This window comes from Bubalus kerabau, chromosome 6 (genome assembly GCF_029407905.1).
Source record: "Bubalus kerabau isolate K-KA32 ecotype Philippines breed swamp buffalo chromosome 6, PCC_UOA_SB_1v2, whole genome shotgun sequence".
NCBI classification, from domain to species: domain Eukaryota; kingdom Metazoa; phylum Chordata; class Mammalia; order Artiodactyla; family Bovidae; genus Bubalus; species Bubalus kerabau.
The window spans coordinates 17,765,079-17,783,388 of NC_073629.1; the positions used below are offsets into that span (position 1 = coordinate 17,765,079).

Below are 18,310 nucleotides of genomic sequence, written 5' to 3' on the forward strand. Positions count from 1 at the left end.
ATCAAAGTGAGTTTGTATTTTTCCATTCTGCTACCCCTGGTCCCTGGTAGCTCAACTGGTAAAGAATCCGCTTGCAATGCAGGAGACCTTGGTTAGATTCCCGGGTTGGGAAGATCTCCTGGAGAAGGGAACGGCTACTCACTCCAGTATTCTGGCCTGGAGAATTCCATGGACAGAGGAGCCTGGTGGGCTACAGTCCATGGGGTCGCAAAGAGTCAGACATGACTAAGCAACCTTCACTTTCACTTTCACCCCTGGACCTTACAGCCCTCTTCTATAAGAGTGGGGGTTAGCAACCCTAGATTGCAGGCTTGGTGTGAGGATTAAATAAAGCATGTGTGAGTGTCTACTCAGGCCTCACACATGGTAGGCACTCAATGAGATCTGGTTGCCCAGGGAAACAGGATGGGGGTGTTTCTCCATCTAATGAGCGCCTGACATGTGCTGGGGACCCAGAGAAGCCTATCCGGGTGCTAGCCTTCAGGAGGGCAGATGGGGCCATGCAGTAGGGTGAGTGCCCCGTTTGAGGTGTGAGCACAGTTGGGGTAACCATCATTGTGTTTCGTAGAGCCGAGGCCTCTCCTGTCCGCGTCCTGGAATCACGTGAAGATGCTGTGGTGGCTTCTTGTCTTCTCCACTCTGGGTCTCGGGGCCTGGGGTGAGTTTTCTTCATTGGCCTAGAGAGTAACTAAGAAGGATCATCCTACAGTCTCATAACAAGAAATCTTCAAATGCCTGCCCTCCCTTAGGAGGCTGGCAGGAAGTCAGAGCAGGAGGAGGAGGACAGCTTTGCATTTAGAGCACAGCACTTGGAGTCCGTAGACCTGGGTGCAAATCCTTGCCCTGCCTCCAGCAATGATTTTAAACAAGTTAGTCACCTCTTGAAAGCTTAATTTTCCCACCTGAAGCCTGAGATAAGGTTATGATCTATATTTATTGTGAGAATAGAATGGGAAAATGCACTGGAAGGACTTAGCACTTGAGCAATGGGGCAATGATTCTATTTGCAATATTTTGTCAGCCTATGACTGGGGTTTCGGAGAAGGCAATGGCACCCCACTCCAGTACTCTTGCCTGGAAAATCCTATGGACGGAGGAGCCTCGTAGGCTGCAGTCCATGGGGTCGCTAAGAGTCGGGCACAACTGAGCGACTTTACTTTCACTTTTCACTTTCATGCATTGGAGAAGGAAATGGCAAGCCACTCCAGTGTTCTTGCCTGGAGAATCCCAGGGATGGGGGAGCCTCATGGGCTGCCGTCTATGGGGTCGCACAGAGTTTGACACGACTGAAGCGACTTAGCAGCAGCAGCAGCATGACTGGGGTTTATGGTTGTCAGTAAGAGAAAGTTCCTTCAGGGTAGAAATCTGTTGAAATCCCCAAAGTCCCTCCCACAGGAGCATGGGCATAGCAAATGCCCCCAAAATCAATCCCAGAGGAACTAACTTGATTTGTGCAGGAAATTCCAGTCCCTTCTGTGTACAATCTGTCCCATTGCTTCCATTAGGCAAAATGCTTACAAGGAAAGACTGTGGTTTTGAAGAGCCTGGATGCATTTCCAGGTGGTTTTTGTTGTTTTGATTTTGCCAGTTGTATGTGGCTCATGAGAAAAGGACAATATTTCCGACCCCCTGCCCTTGTCTGTTTAACTAACTTCCTAGGTTACCTGGAGCTGGTGTTGGAGAAAACCATGCCTCATGGTACTGCTGGAGGTGGTCCTCTGGCCCCAGAGGGGCTTTCTGAAAGGACTCAGAGTTCTGGGGAGGCAGAGGGTTGTGGAGAGGAGCCTGAGCCTCTGCCACGGAAAGGACTGGTACTGAGGGCTGATGCGAAATGGAATGTTCCTTTACAGGTGATTCCTCCTGGGATAAAATACAAGATAAACACCTGTCCGAGGGACTTCAGGACCTGCTTGGCAACATCTCCCAGCTCATTGAAAAAGACAAACGGGGTCTCAGTGGTGAGGAGGTTTGAGGACCAGCTGGGTTTCTCTTGGGACCAGGCACTTAATGGTGGGATGGGGTGGTTGGGGCTGAGACACAGGAACACCTGGGTGGGTTGTCTTAGGCCTTGGCAGGGAGAGAAGAGAGGGGAAAGGGGAAGTGGGAGTGCTGCTGGGAGGGGCCAGAAACTCAGGAAGGGGAGGTGCAGTCTGTGCATTCAGGCCCCGCTAGCCTGAGGTTGGAGACTTGCACTTTGCCCTCAGGAGTCCTCAGACTGAAGGGGAGTCACTGGCCCTGCCTGGAGGGCTCCCCAGGTTGAGGAGGAAATGTCCCCACTCTGGGAGCGCTGGGAGCAGGGTGAAGGAAGCAGAGTCCCAGAAGAAACTGTCAGTGAGGTTGGAGCACATGGAGGGCAGAAGCGCTGGGGTGGAACTGAGAGGGGCCCCTGGGGGCTTTCCCTGGGGCAATGGTGACGCGAAAGGCTTCCTGGAGCAGAGCAGGGAGGGACCCTCAACCAGAGAAGGTCATCCAGGTGTGGGGGCCAAGCACCTAGGCCGCTCTGGGCAGGCGCAGTCCCTGCATTGGAGTAAGTAGTGAAATGGAAACACGGAGGCAAGGAGAGGAGGCTGTGCCCGCCTGACCACAGAAGGCTCTTCTGCAGCCACCACGGGGCAGAACTGGCCTCAGCTGGTGCGTGTGGCCCAGGGGCCAAGGTGGCAACAGTGGAGCAGGGTGTGCCAAGTGACACCCGCCCGGCTCCCCTGCAGGCGTCTCCACCATGGTGTCTCGCAAGCAGTGGGGGGCAGACGCCACTGGCTGCGGTGCCCAGCTGGCCCTGCCGGTGGACTTCCTTGTCACGCACCACGTCCCTGGGCTGGCCTGTCAAAACCAGACCTCGTGCAGTCAGCGGCTGCGGGAGCTGCAGGGCCATCACGTGCGCAACGGCTGGTGTGACGTAGCCTACAAGTAAGAGGCCGGGCTGGGGGCGTGTGACCCAGCGCTCCTGAGGGTGCCTCCCTCACCCCTCTCTTCTCTGTTTCCCTCATTTTCTGGGTTGTGGTTGTAGCTGGTTAATAATGAATGCAATGAAAAAATATCCTATAAAATTCCAAAGCCTGGGAAATGGTCTGTGAGGTTCTTGACTTTGAGCTCTCTTAGAAGGAAGCAAGGAAGTTTTAAGTGATAACTCTACTTCCTGTTCGCCTCCTAATGGTTCACACAGCACCTCGCAGGTTAGGACTGGCTTCCCCGTATGTGGCTGCATGGGCGCGTTTGCCCCCTGACAAAGTGTGAGGTTGGCTGGGTGGGTGTTACCATCTCCATGTTACAGGAGGGGGCACCAAGGAAGGGGATCAAGGTCACACTGCTGCTAAGTTATGTGGCCCAAGCTGACTCAGGATTGCCCCTTTGCCCTCTGATCCTTCCACTGCAGTGCGTGTCTGGGCTTTCACCTCAGTGAGGGAGGCGTCCACGTCTTCCCCTGAGGGTCACTCTAGCAGGCCCTCACAGTGCCCCGGACCAAATTCCTCAGCCCACCTCTGATGTCAGTTCATCGTGGACGATTCCTGTGTGTGGGAATGGCTTCCCACCTCAAGAGCACCTGCATCTCTCTGCTTTTCTGCTTCACGCTTTCATCCAAGCCCCTGACGGTGAACCCCCTGGAGGGCAGGCTTTGTGGCTAACTTCTTAGTTCCCAGCCCTCTGAAAAGGGCAATTTTAAGTACTTCTCTCCTTGGAAGGTCACATGTCAAGGAGCGGGGTGCTGAGCCCCAGGCGTCCATGGGGAAGCCAACCCAATTCTTCACATGTTGTGTTTCTTCCTGGCTCACTCCTCTGGCCCCTTCAGTCTGGCTTCTGGGGTCTCTTCCCAAATAAACTGCCTGCGTCCACATCCTGTTTGAGGTGCTGCCTCCTGGGAAGTCTATGTAAGAGGTTACCCTAGCTGAGAGAAATCACACAAACAGCCTGTGTGGAGACCACAGACACACAGCATTTTGGAAGCAGGAGGAGAGCCATGTTTGAGGAAGTGGAGAGGCCGACAAGACTCTCACATTGTTTGGTTGGGTCTGGGGGAGCCTCTGGGTGGTAGCTCCAGGACTCCTTCCCTTTCACGTGTGCAGGATGATTTACACAAAACCAAGCATCTGAACTGGGGATGGGGTGAGGAGCGTGGGAGTGGTCCTTCTAAAGATGAGTGTAAGTCACTTTGTCTATCCATTGTCTCGGATGAATCTACGCAAATTCCCTCTAATGAACTTGGTTTGGCCCTTCTCCCTTAGGAGGCTAGGTTGGGGTTCCTCTTGCAGGGGTGTGCCTGGGGCCAGCCACCAAGCCTGGATTTCCCTCTCCACAGCTTCCTGGTTGGGGACGATGGCAGGGTGTACGAAGGTGTTGGCTGGAATGTCCAAGGTGTGCACACCCAGGGCTACAACAATATTTCCCTGGGCCTCGCCTTCTTTGGCACCAGCAAAGGTAATGGTCACCCCTGCTGTCCTTCTCCATAGAGTTAGCTACTTCTTTGTCTCACACTGTCTCTTCACCTTCCTCACACCCTCTCCTGGAATTTTCTCCCCTGACTTTGGTGAACGGTCTTCCTCCCCCTGCTCTGGCTTCCTCCCAGCCTCCTCGCCCTCTGGCCACCCCTCAGGGAAGGCTCTCCATCCTTCCTCCCGCACCCTAGTTCTGCTCCCGCTCTGGTCTTGGGAGGATCCGGGCTCCAACTCTCACTCTTGCATCAAAGACTAGAACACCTTCTCTCTAGCTCAGATGCTTCTGAAGCATCAGGCCTGGCTTCTGGCCAGCCACTTCCTCCTTTCATCTCTCTCTCTCTCTGAGATTTTCTGTGCAATTTTTAAAAGCCATGTTGGGATTCCAAACCCAAGTCCCCTTCACGGTCCTCTAGTCTTATTGCCACCCTGCCCACCTGCATCCCAACATACATCCACTGAATTTCTGAATGTTTACAGTTAATAAGTGGCTTCCCTGGTGACTCAGTGATAAAGAACTCACCTGCAATGCAGGAGATGAGGGTTCAATTCCTGGGTTGGGAATATCTCCTGGAGAAGGGAATGACAGCCCATTCCAGTATTCTTGCCCATGGACAGAGGAGCCTGGCAGGTTACAGTCCATGGGGTCTCAAAAGAGCTGGACATGATTTTGCGACTAAATAACAACACTTTAGCAAAGCCTCTGCACGTCTAGTTTCTCATGGCCCCCTCCCAGTATCTTTTGATATGGCCCACATAAGTTTCATGACTACTATTAGAGTAGGTACAGCCTAAGTTTCAGAGAAAGTGACCCAGGTGACCGTAAGGAGAGGAATCAGAACACAAGCTCATCCCTTCCATTTCTGCTCCAGGGCGGCTTCCGGTTTGCCAGAGGAGTCTTGATGTTCAACTTGGTTGGTTTCCGTGACCACTCTTTGCCCCTGGGTGTTACCTTGTGAGCTGTGGGATCTTGAGCTCAGTTCTTCTTGGCAACCTCAAGTTCCTCTTTGTGAATAGTGGGGTTCATCATAGCATCTGCCTCACAGGCTTGATGTGAGGATTACAGTGGTCACTGCAGACAGAGAGGCTGGCACATGCCTGGAAGGGCCCTAGTGATGGGAAACCCTAATGCAGCCAGGGGGCATTAGTGAGCATGAGGCTGCCATTCAGCTCTTTCCCAGGGAGACAGATGAATGAAGTCTCGGTGGGTCTTTGGGAAAGGTCTTTCCAGTCACCAAAGCTCTGTCCAGGCAGACCCTTGAGTTCCAAGCTGTCCGACGCTCAGGATGAGCCTGTTCCCCTTCCTCCCCCTTCATCAGCTATGCGGGGGCTGGCAGGACATCTCGTCTTCCCCCACAACTCTGCAACTCAGGTCAGATTGAGGCTTCCTAAGGATCACTCTCTTCCAGGCCACAGCCCTAGCCCTGCCGCCCTGTCAGCCATGGAAGGTTTGATCTCCTCTGCTGTCCGCAAGGGCCACCTGTCACCCGTGTATGTTCAGCCACTCCTTGTGAAAGGCGAGAGCTGCCTGTCCCCTCAGCAGAATGCAAGTCTCAAGGAAGGTAAGACTTCCAGTCTTAAAAAAAAATTTTTTTTTTGGGCAGTGCTGCAAGGCATATGAGATCTTAGTTCCCTGACCAGGGATCAAACTCAGGTTGCCTTCCTTGGAAGTATGGAGTGTTAATCACTGAACCCCCAGGGAGGTCCCTAAGACCTTGAGTCTTACTGGACCTCCCTCCCATTCACTCCCACTCACTTCCAAATGTCATTGGATGTGACTTTTTCAGTCAGGCTCTCACTGGAGTTGTTCTTTTTTTTTTAAATTATTTTTTAATTGGTGGAAAATTGCTTTACAAATTTTTGTTGGTTTCTGCCATAAGATAATGTGAATCAGTCATAATTATATATATCCCTCCCCACCCCCCAGCCCTCTAGTTCATCACAATGTGCCGGGCTGGGCTCTCTGAGTTATTTAGCAACTTCCCACTGTCTGTTTTACCGATGATGGTGTATATATATCAATGCTAGTCTCTCAATTTGTCCCACCCTCATCGTCCTCTGCTGTGTGTACAAGTCTGTTCTCTACTAGGTTCATTAGTACCATTCCTCTAGATTCCATATATATATGTTACTATATGATACCCATTTTTGTCTTTCTGACTTACTTTACTCTGTATAAGAAGCTCTAGCTTTATCCATCTCACTGCTACTGATTCAGATTCATTCCTTGTTATGGCTGAATAATATTCCATTGTGTTAATGTACCACAACCTTTTTTATTTTTTTAATACAAACTCATCTGTTGATGGACATCTAGGTTGCTTCCATGTCTTGGCTGTTGTAAATATTGCTTCAGTGAACATTGGGGTACTTGTGTCTTTTATAATTGTGGTTTTCTTGGGGTATATGCCCAGTAGTGGAATTTCTGGGTCATATGGTAGATTTATTCCTAGATTTTTAAGGAGTCTCCATACTATTCCATTTGTCTTCCATAATGGCTGTATCTATTTACATTCCCACCAACAGTGCAGCAGAGTTCCCTTTTCTCCATACCTTCTCCAGCATTTACTGTTTGTAGATTCTGTGATGATGGCTATTCTTACTGGTATGAGTGATACATCACAGGAGTTTTGATTTGTATTTTTCTCATAACTAGTGATGTTGAGCATCTTTTCATGTGTTTATTTCCCATCTGTCTGTCTTCTTTGGAGAAATGTCTGGCATTTTTTTTTTAATTGGGTTGCTTCTTTTTCTGATATTGAGCTGTATGAGCTGCTTATGTATTTTTGAGGTTAACCCTTTGTCTGGGGAAACAGTGGAAACAGTGTCAGACTTTATTTTTTGGAGCTCCAAAATCACTGCAGATGGTGACTGCAGCCATGAAATTAAAAGAAACTTGCTCCTTGGAAGGAAATTTATGACCAACCTAGATAGCATATTAAAAAACAGAGACATTACTTTGCCAACAAAGGTCCATCTAGTCAAGGCTATGGTTTTTCCAGCAGTCATGTATGGATGTGAGAGTTGGACTATAAAGAAAGCTGAGCACTGAAGAATTGATGCTTTTGAACTGTGGTGTTGGAGAAGACTCTTGAGAGTCCCTTGGACTGCAAGGAGATCCAACCAGTCCATCCTAAAGGAAATAAATATTCATTGGAAGGACTGATGTTGAATCTGAAACTCCAATACTTTGGCCACCTGATGTGAAGAGCTGACTCATTTGAAAAGACCCTGATGCTGGGAAAGATTGAAGGCGGAAGGAGAAAGGGGCAACAGAGGATGAGATGGTTGGATGGCATCACCAACTCAATGGACATGAGTTTGAGTAAACTCCGGGAGTTGGCGATGGACAGGGAGGCCTGGAGTGCTGCAGTCCATGTGGTCACAAAGAGTCAGACACGAGTGAGCGACTGAACTGAACTGAACTGAACCCTTTGTCAGTTGTTTCGTTTGCAATTATTTTCTCCCATTCTGCTGTTTATCTTTTCATGTTGTCTAGTTTCCTTTGTTGTGCAAAAGCTTTTAAGTTTTATTAGTTTCCTCTTGTTTATTTTTGTTTTTATTTCCATTAATTTAGGAGGTGGGTCAGAAAGAATCTTGCTGCCATTTATGTCAAAGAGTGTACCGTCTATGTTTTCCTCTAAGAGCGTTATAGTTTCTGGCCTTACATTTATGCCTTTAATCCATTTTGAGTTTATTTTTGTGTATGATGTTAGGAAGTGTTCTAATTTCATTCTTTTACACGTAGCTGTCCAGTTTTCCCAGCACCACTTATTGAAGAAGCTGTCTTTTTCACTGGAGGCCTCTGATAGGCAACTGGTCACCCAATTCTCTGAAACATTAGGGCTGGCAAACCTTGAGAGGGACCCTCCAGGTCACCTACTTGCCCCTCAGATTCCTAGAATGATAGAGGCATGGCACTCTGCATAGTCTACATCAGTTACTTACTGAGCACCTGCGCGTCACTGAGGATGTATCAAGAGAGCAAACGCGCAACAGCAGTGCCCTCATGAAGTTTCCATCAAGATGGTAGAGAAACACAATAAGAACACAAGCAAGTGAAATAGTTGGTGTGATACATGGTGAAGTGGTGAAAAGTGCTATGAGGGAGAAAAAGCCTGGCGAGGGATAGGGTATACAAACACAAGGCACAAATGCACACCTTTCTGAATACAAAAATTATCAACAGAGCTGCATTAATAGACCAAAGAGCTTAAGGTATTACTTGTATTGACTTAAAGGAAGAGTTTAACATAATTCAAGGAAGATTAAAAGCAGATTTGGAGTTTAACAAGCAGCAACATCAAAACCAGGACAGTTAGAAGGGAGTTTCCTGGTGGTCCAGTGGTTAGGGCTCTATGCTTTCACTGCTGGGGGTCCTGGTTTGATCCCTGGTTAGGGAACTTAGATCCCACAAGCCACATGGTGTGGCCTAAACAAACAGTATAGTTAATAGGCACTATTCACCTTTTCTTGGACTTAAATAGAATTTTAAAGAAAATTGGAATTTTGTATTAGACCTTGGAGTGAATTTGGTCTCTGCCTTTGGATGGTGTCATCTGTCAGTATTAATAATTGCTTACACCGACAGAGTTTTGTGGACTACAAGTGATTCTTAAAGACATGTTTTCAGATGAAAATTCAATTGATTTCTCCAAAAAGACCTTGTTACACACATACATACACACACACGACAGTTGTTCAGATAAATAAGTATACTTTGCACTTGGGATAAAGCATCTGTGTCCCCTCAAGATCAACATTCCCATTGTCCTTTGGGTTCTGATTTTTGGGGTTGTAACTGGTGATTCTTAGCTCCTGCATCTTGAACGCAATTCCTGTTCCCTGATAGGCCACCAGGAGCTGCTGGGCTCTCCAGGTCCATAGTCATGGTCAGGGCAGGATGCCGAGAGGGTGGGCGGGATGTTCAGTAGTGAGGTGGGTGACCTGAGCGGGCACAATGAATCCTCACATCCATTTTTTGCCCCACCACAGCTTGCCCACTTATTGTCCAGCGGTCTGCTTGGGATGCCAGGGAGGCCCACTGCCCCAAGATGAACCAGCCGGCTCAGTACGTGATCATTATCCACACCGCGGGGCGAACCTGCAACAAGTCTGATGAATGCCGCGTGCTGGTCCAAGATATCCAGTCCTTCTGCATGGATAGATGGGAGTCGTGTGATATTGGGTACAAGTAAGTGTGCCTGAGGTCGTGAAGGCTTCTCTTCCCATGGGGATGGATACGGAGCCTGTGAAAGGAGTGGGAAGAGGAGCTAATATTTACTGAGAGCCCAGCATAGGAGCGGAAAAGGCAATGGCAACCCACTCCAGTACTCTTGTCTGGAAAATCCTATGGACAGAGGAGCCTGGTAGGCTGCCGTCTATGGGGTCGCACAGAGTCGGACACAACTGAAGCGACTTAGCAGCAGCAGCAGTAGCAGCAGCATAGGAGAGGTGGTCCTTCTCACTCAAGGATTCCTCACCAAGCCCTGGGTAGGCCTTATTTAGGATGTAGCTAATGGGTGGTCATCTCCCTTGAGCACGTTCTCAAAATGTGTGTCTTTATTATTTTAATTGAAGTATAGCTGTTTATAATGTTTTGTTAGTTTCAGGTGTACAGCAAAGTGATTCAGTTTTATACATACATATATATTCTTTTTCAGATTCTTTTCCCTTATAAGTTATTCAGTTCAGTTCAGTTTAGTCACTCAATTGTGTCTGACACTTTGAGACCCCATGGACTGCAGCATGCCAGGCTTCCCTGTCCATCACCAACTCCCAGAGCTTGGTCAAACTAATGTCCATTGAGTCGGTGATGTCATCCAACCATCCTATCCTCTGTCATCCCCTTCTCATCCTGCCTTCAATCTTTCCCAGCTTTAGGGTCTTTTCAGATGAGTCAGTTCTTCACATTGGGTGGCCAAAGGATTGGAGCTTCAGCTTTAGCATCAGTCCTTCCAATGAATATTCAGAACTGATTTCCTTTAAGATTGACTGGTTTGGTCTCCTTGCAGTCCAAGGGACTCTCAAGAGTCTTCTCCAAAACCACAGTTCAAAAGCATCAATTCTTCAGTGCTCAGCTTTCTTTATGGTCCAACCCAAATATACGTGACTACTGGGAAAACTGTAGCTTTGATGAAAGTCTCTACTGTTTGCATTGTTTCCCCATCTATTTGCCATGAAGTGATGGGACCAGATGCCATGATCTTAGCTTTTTTAAAGTTGGGTTTTAAGCCAACTTTTTCACTCTCCTCTTTCACTTTCATCAAGAGGGCCTTTAGTTCCTGTTTGCTTTCTGCCAAAATGGTAGTGTCATCTGCATATCTGAGGCTACTGATATTTCTCCCAGTAATCTTGATTCCAGCTTGTGCTTCATCCGGCCTGGCATTTTTCATGATGTACTCTGCATTTAAGTTAAATAAGCAGGGTGACAATATACAGCCTTGATATACTCCTTTCCCAATTTGGAACCAGTCAATTTTTTCATGTCTGGTTCTAACTGTTGCTTCTTGACCTGCATACAGATTTCTCAGGAGGCAGGCAACGTGGTCTGGTATTCCCATCTCTGTAAGAATTTTCCAGTTTGTTGTAATCCACACAGTGAAAAGCTTTAGCATAGTCAATGAAGCAGAAGTAGATATTTTTCTGGAACTCTCTTGCTTTTTCTGTGATCCAACAGATGTTGGCAATTTGATCTCTGGTTCCTCCGATTTTTCTAAATCCAGCTTGAACATCTGGAAGTTCTCAGTTCACATATTGTTGACGCCTCGCTTGGGGAATTTTGAGCATCAGTTTGCTAATGGATGAGATGTGTGCAATTGTGTGGTAGTCTGAGCATTCTTTGGCATTGCCTTTTTTTGGATTGGAATGAAAACTGACCTTTTCCAGTCCTGTGGCCACTGCTGAGTTTTTCAAATTTGCTGACATATTTACTGCAGCACTTTAACAGCATCATCTTTTAAGATTTGAAATAGCTCAACTGGAATTTCATCACCTCCACTGGCTTTGTTCGTATTGATGCTTCCTATTTAACTTATATGCAGAGTATATCATGAGAAACGCTGGGCTGGAAGAAGCACAAGCTGGAATCAAGATTGCTGGGAGAAATATCAATAACCTCAGATATGCAGATGACACCACCCTTATGGCAGAAAGTGAAGAGGAAATAAAAAGCCTCTTGATGAGAGTGAAAGAGGAGAGTGAAAAAGTTGGCTTAAAGCTCAACATTCAGAAAATGAAGATCATGGCATCTGGTCCCATCACTTCATGGGAAATAGATGGGGAAACAGTGGAAACAGTGTCAGACTTTATTTTTTTGGGATCCAAAATCACTGCAGATGGTGACTGCAGCCATGAAATTAAAAGATGCTTGCTCCTTGGAAGGAAAGTTATGACCAACCTCGATAGCATATTGAAAAGCAGAGACATTACTTTGCCAACAAAGGTCCATCTAGTCAAGGCTGTGGTTTTTTCCAGTGGTCATGTATGGATGTGAGAGTTGGACTGTGAAGAAAGCTGAGCGCCGAAGAATTGATGCTTTTGAACTGTGGTGTTGGAGAAGACTCTTGAGAGTCCCTTGGACTGCAAGGAGATCAAACCAGTCCATTCTGAAGGAGATCAGCCCTGGGATTTCTTTGGAAGGAATGATGCTAAAGCTGAAACTCCAGTACTTTGGCCACCTCATGCAAAGAGTTGACTTATTGGAAAAGACTCTGATGCTGGGAGGGATTGGGGGCAGGAGGAAAAGGGGACGACAGAGGATGAGATGGCTGGATGGCATCACTGACTCAATGGACGTGAGTTTGAGTGAACTCCGGGAGTTGGTGATGGACAGGGAGGCCTGGCGTGCTGCGATTCATGGGGTCGCAAAGAGTCAGACATGACTGAGCGACTGAACTGAACTGAAGGCCCACTTGACTTTTGACTCCAGGATGTCTGGCTCTATGTGAGTGATCACACCATCGTGGTTATTTGGGTCGTGAAGATCTTTTTTTGGTATAGTTCTTCTGTGTATTCTTGCCACCTCTTCTTAATATCTTCTGCTTCTGCTATCTATTAGGTCCATATGATTTCTGTCCTTTATTATGCCCATATTTGCATGAATTGTTCCCTTGGTATCTCTAATTTTCTTGAAGAGATCTCTAGTCTTTCCCATTCTATTGTTTTCCTCTATTTCTTTGCACTGATCACTGAGGAAGGCTTTCTTATCTCTCCTTGCTATTCATTGGAACTCTGCATTTGGATGAGTATATTTTTCCTTTTCTCCTTTGACTTTAGCTTCTTTTCTTTTCCAGCTATTTGTAAGGCCTCCTCAGACAACCATTTTGCCTTTTTTGTATTTCTTTCTCTTGGGGATGGTCTTGATCACCACCTCCTGTACAGTGTCACAAACCTCCATCCCTAGTTCTTCAGGCACTCTATCTAGCAAATCTAATCCCTTGAATCTATTTGTCACTTCCACTGTATAATTGTAAGGGATTTGATTTAGGTCATGTCTGAATGTTCTAGTGGTTTTCCCTACTTTCTTCAATTTAAGTCTGAATTTGGCAATAGGAGTTCATAGTGTGAGCCACAGTCAGCTTCTGGCCTTGTTTTTGCTGACTGTACCGAGCTTTTCCGTCTTTGGCTGCAAAGAATATCATCAATCTGATCTTGGTGTTGACCATCTGGTGATGTCCATGTGTAGAGTCATCTCTTGTGTTGTTGGAGAGGATGTTTGTTATGACCACACAATATTAAGTATAGTTCCCTGTGCTATACAGTAGGTTGTTGTTGGTTATCTCCTTTATGGACAGTAGTGTGACTGTGTGTCCTTTTGAAAGGTCAGATATTGACATGATGGAGACCAAGGCTCTGCTGAAAAGGTACTACAGGACATCAAATGCAGGGAAGATTGTAAAACCCATAGAAAGGAGCATCGAAAGATTATTCCTTTTTCACATAATCACCTCCCACTCCTCAGCTTAGGCTCTGTCTCTCAGTTCAGCCCCAACCTGAAGTTTGTCTCCCTCATGTTAGACTCTCCTTTGCATATGGAAAGTATCAGCCTCCTTGGGGAGGACATCTTTCCTTACACAGGAAGATGAGGTGGCGGGGAGCAGCCAGAGAAGAAGCAACTGGGAGAGTGTGGTGCAATGGAAGCTAAGAATGTTTGAAGAGGTGGGAATTGGCAGGGCCTCTGCTTCCCTGGTTGGAGAAGGCAATGGCACCCCACTCCAGTACTCTTACCTGGAAAATCCCATGGACGGAGGGGCCTGTTAGGCTGCAATCCATGGGGTCGCTAAGAGTTGGACACGACTGAGCGACTTCACTTTCACTTTTCACTTTCATGCATTGGAGAAGGAAATGGCAACCCACTCCAGTGTTCTTGCCTGGAGAATCTCAGGGACGGGGGAGCCTGGTGGTCTGCCATCTATGGGGTCACACAGAGTTGGACACGACTAAAGTGACTTAGCATAGCATAGCATAGCTGCTTCCCTGGTGGCTCAGATGGTAAAGCGTCTGTCTACAATGCGGGAGACCCAGGTTCAATCCCTAGGTAGGGAAGATCCCTGGAGAAGGAAATGGCAGCCCACTCCAGTACTATTGTCTGGAAAATCCCATGGATGGAGTAGCGTGGTAGGCTACAGTCCATGCGGTCACAAAGAGTCGGACACGACTGAGCAACTCCACTTTCTTTCTTTCTGGAACAGAGAGGTGAGGGAAGGCAAGGTCGGGGAAGTGTTCTCCTGTCCAGACAGTACCTTTGGATTTCTCTAATGGCAAAGTCTGTAATCCTTTTATAAAGAACACACCGACCTAACAGAAAAGTGGAGACTTTTTGAAGGATGCTTTCAGAGACTGAAGATAAGATGTTTGGGGTTAGATATTATCTAATATCTTGGACTTAGCATCTGAAAAACAACAACAAGTCCTATCAGAAACAACTGCACAGAATTTTAAATCTTAGGGTAGGTCTCTACTAACCCAGATGGCATATTTGTGCACATGAATCAAAGGAGCCCTAGTGGAGCTGGATTTTAGTCCCTACTTGTCCCCAAGCCCAGGACAGCTATGTGCAGGGACCCGGCCTTAGATGGATTTACCACTGCTTGATATGTACTCCTGGGCTGACTGCCTCTCCTCTCTCCAATCCCTGGTAGTAACATCGTTTTCAAGACAGGAGGAAACTTTCCCTCCAACATCTATTACCCATCAGGATGTGTTTTGCTGGGCCCTGCTATGCAGAATTATTCCCAGTAGGAGGAGGGAATGGTGGGATTTCTCACCAAGATCAGGAGCCCAGCAAGGGGAGTAGGTGGGTCCAGGTGTGGGTTCATGGTCTTTCCGGATGGCAGCTGAAGCCAAGGAAGTAGATGGGTTAGTCCTGGGACAATGTGTCAAGTGAGAAGAGGGGGGTTAAGGCCGCATCCCGAGGAACCCCCCAGGTGCAGGGAAGGACACTGGAAGATGAGGTGATGAGGAACAACCAGAGAAGAAGCAACTGGGAGAGTGCAGTGCGATAGAAACTAAGAGTGTTTGAAGAGGCAGGGATTGGCAGGGCCTCCGGAACAGAGAGGCCAGGGAAGGCAAGGTTGGGGAAGTGTTCTTTGTGTGACCTTAGTTGAGGGGAGGTGTAGGTCATCTGGGGGCAGCAGTTTCACTGGTGAGGTAGGGCTGCAGGGGTTGAAAGCTGTCACTCTCCCTAGTCTGTGAGCTACCTGCGACAGAGGTGCTGTGCTGAGGCCCATGGGCTCATGAGAGAGGATTGTTGTTAAGACTTTTGTCAAATCATTGGTAGGCTGAGATCAACCGTGGTGGGAGATCAATAAAAGCTACAGATCAGGGCTGCGGTCCGTGTCCCTTGCCCATGAGAGCTGGCTGACCAGCATGACACTGGCAAGGACTCCTTTTTTGTTACACAGGGTTTGAAACTTGATAAGCTAATCAATGTCTGATGAGTAGACAAGAATGAATGAATGAGTGGAACAGTCTCAGAGTGCCTCTCTTTCATGCCCTTCTCCATCTCCCCTGGCTGTCCTCTAGCTTCCTTGTGGGCCAGGATGGCATCATCTATGAAGGAGTAGGCTGGAGTGTCCAAGGTTCCCACACCTCTGGCTACAATGACATTGCCCTGGGCCTCGCCTTTATGGGCACCTTCTCTGGTAAGTGGATGCTTCTGGCAGTAGTGGTCATTGTGTGGTATTTGAGGGAAAACGTCTGGCATGAAAGACAGTGGTGTCAGACAAAGGTATCATTTTAGTGGCCGTGTGTGCTGGATTTAAATGGCAACCCACTCCAGTGTTCTTGCCTGGAGAATCCCAGGGACGGAGGAGACTGGTGGGCTACCATCTATGGGGTCGCACAAAGTCGGATACGACTGAAGCGACTTAGCAGCAGCAGCAACAGTGCTGGATTTGCCCAGCTTCAGATCTGATGTTGAACTAAATTCAGTGTGAGAGGTGGCCTCTGAGACGGAATTCCACCCTAAATTTACATCTTTCACACCCAAGTAAATGCCTCTCTCTTCTGATATCCAAGACACATTAGACAAGGAAAGAAGATTTTTGTGTATGTTTCTGATAAATTTTTACCATGACATCCACATGTGGACACTTGCCTTATTTGCCAAACGCACAGATGAGCCCTGTCTCTGCATCCAGAGTGCACACTGAGAATTGCCATTGCTCAGAGATTTGATCAGAGTTTGTTTAAGCTCAGGGGCCTTTTGTGGAATCTCTGGGAAGAGAAGGCTATGTCCCTGGGGGCTAATACTAAAACGGGCCTTGGATAGGGGAAGGGGTGAGCCAGGAATACGCCTGGGGATGATGCTGGGCATGTGAAGGTGAAGAAAACACTCCATGGCTAATGCAGGGTTGCTCAAGCATAGCATTACCAACATTTCAGGTCAGATAATTCACTGGGGCTGCCCTGTGCACTGTAGTGTACTTAGCAACGTCCCTGGCCTCTAACTACTAGATACCTACAACATCCTTCCCCTCACTGTGACAACCAAACATGTTTCTAGAAATTGCCAAATGTCCCCTGGGGGTTTAGACTGTCCCCCTGTAGAACTACCAGGCTAAAGGCTTTGTACAGCCCCAGAATGATTGCATATTGTATCTCAGGCTCTGCTCTTCTGGCTCAGGAAGAACTTTGATGCCGAGGAATATAAAGTCTTGACTTTGTTTTCTATCTGTCTGCAAGGTGGAATATACCAGTTTGGTGGTAAAGGTGGGTTAGGGGGATCTAGGAGTGTGTCCTGCCCTGGAACAAGCTCGGGAATCCTATAACTGATGAGTCTGCTGTGTTTTGCAGGTTCCCCGCCCAATGCTGCAGCGCTGGAGGCAGCCCAGAACCTGATCCAGTGTTCCGTGGTCAAGGGGCACCTGGTCCCCGACTACCTGCTGGTGGGGCACAGTGATGTGACCAACGTTCTGTCTCCTGGGCGGGCTTTGTACAACATCATTAAAACTTGGCCTCATTTCAGACACTAGGGAGCCCCTTTTCCGCCCAAGACCATTCCCGTCCCCACCCCCATCCCCTTCCCCAACCCCACCTACTGGTCCTCCCCTTCCTCTCCATGCTGATTCAGCACCTGTATCCTCTCCTTGCCAGCCCCGTCCTGTCCCTCCTGCCTCAGGTTAGTATGTCATTTCCTGCCAGCATCTCCCAGAGCCTCTTAAACCCTGTGGTTGGATGTTCCCAGCCCTCTGAGCCTGGGCCCAGTCTTCCTCTTTTCTCACCTTCCTCTCCCTGCCACCCGTGTCTTCAGCAGGTGAGCTTTCTTGTGCCCTGGTGCACACCCCTCTCCTGGTGTGCCTTCCCCTGCCGTCTGCCTGGCAGCCCCCAGCCTCACGAGGTGTGACCCAGGTCAATGTCCCAGCCCCTCCTCTCTGTTCACACACTGCCTTGCCTGAATCTGGATGCAGCCCTTATTTCAGGGCAGTAATTGTTTATAGACATTCTCTCCACTGGGCTGTGAGGTTGTCCAGTTTCATTTATGTCTGTGTATTCAGTTCTTCAGCAGTGTCTAGAATTCAGAAGATGAGACAGATATTTATTGGAGAAATGGATGAATAAAGGGGAGTGGGCCAAGTCCCTGCTCCCCTTTCCAATTTGCTGGACATACCCTCTTTGGGCAAGATTTGCTGGACTTTGGGCAGTCCCCCATCCTGCCAGCATTCTCTCTGTTCCATTCTTTTCCAGTCCGAGGCTCAGAACTGGCTCTGGTTGCTTGTCTCAAGGGTCCCATGTCCCCATCCTCCCATACCCCTGTGAGGACAGGACCATGCGCTACTCCAGACCCAGGCCTAGGCTGTGTCAGGCCACCCAGCACCTCCCCACATAGGAGATGCTCATAGATAAAAATTTATAAACTAGCATTTCAGATCCAGCTAAAAATATCAAGAAAATCATGTAAGATAGGAAAGAAAAATTAACTAGAAGTGTAAAATATGAGAAATTGGGTAATAGAACTCATGAGAGAGTAAGAAATATAATAACCATTTCAGAAATGACCAGGTAAAAGAAGGAAGATAAAAAGTAAATGCACACAACATATAATACCTTAGAAGAAAACAAAGATCAAATAAAGAAAAAAATTAAAAATCCAAAATAAATAAAAAATGAGAGTAAAACAACTATATGGAAAGTAACCAATATAGTTGATAAGCAAAGAAGTTACAAGGTATGTATAACTGAAGTCCCTAAACATAAAAACAAAAATAAGGGAATAGGACAAATACAAAAACTGTAATTCTAGAAAACCTTCCTGAAAAAAAAGTTTTGAAAATTTGCTTTTACTTTGCTTTGTACTTAAAAAGAATGACTCACAAAGATGAATTACAGGGTGTATTAAACTAATGGGTTTTCAATAAAACATTTCCTTTGGGCATTCAGGA

General features: G+C 47.5%; 1 protein-coding gene across 2 annotated transcripts; it reads left to right on the plus strand.

The window, feature by feature from the left end:
• The first annotated feature begins 465 nt into the window (after positions 1–465).
• Positions 466–16,920, plus strand: PGLYRP4 (peptidoglycan recognition protein 4). 2 transcript variants are annotated; one of them, XM_055586828.1, is made up of 8 exons: positions 466–658; positions 1,851–1,958; positions 2,709–2,907; positions 4,295–4,413; positions 5,837–5,989; positions 9,423–9,621; positions 15,453–15,571; positions 16,725–16,920. In XM_055586828.1, exons 1-8 carry the CDS (start codon positions 610–612, stop codon positions 16,901–16,903), a joined length of 1,125 nt encoding a protein of 374 aa, XP_055442803.1. In that variant the 5' UTR covers positions 466–609; the 3' UTR covers positions 16,904–16,920. The 2 variants fall into 2 exon arrangements, with proteins under 2 accessions (XP_055442803.1, XP_055442804.1); XM_055586829.1 differs by having other exon boundaries at positions 1,851–1,939; positions 2,696–2,907.
• Positions 16,921–18,310: the final 1,390 nt, after the last annotated feature.

Coding starts and splice junctions, on each gene's coding strand:
- PGLYRP4 (XM_055586828.1), top strand. CDS start 610: ATGCTGTGGTGGCTTCTTGTCTTCTCCACTCTGGGTCTCGGGGCCTGG. Junction 659..1,850: donor TCTGGGTCTCGGGGCCTGGG/GTGAGTTTTCTT, acceptor GTTCCTTTACAG/GTGATTCCTCCTGGGATAAA. Junction 1,959..2,708: donor AGACAAACGGGGTCTCAGTG/GTGAGGAGGTTT, acceptor GCTCCCCTGCAG/GCGTCTCCACCATGGTGTCT.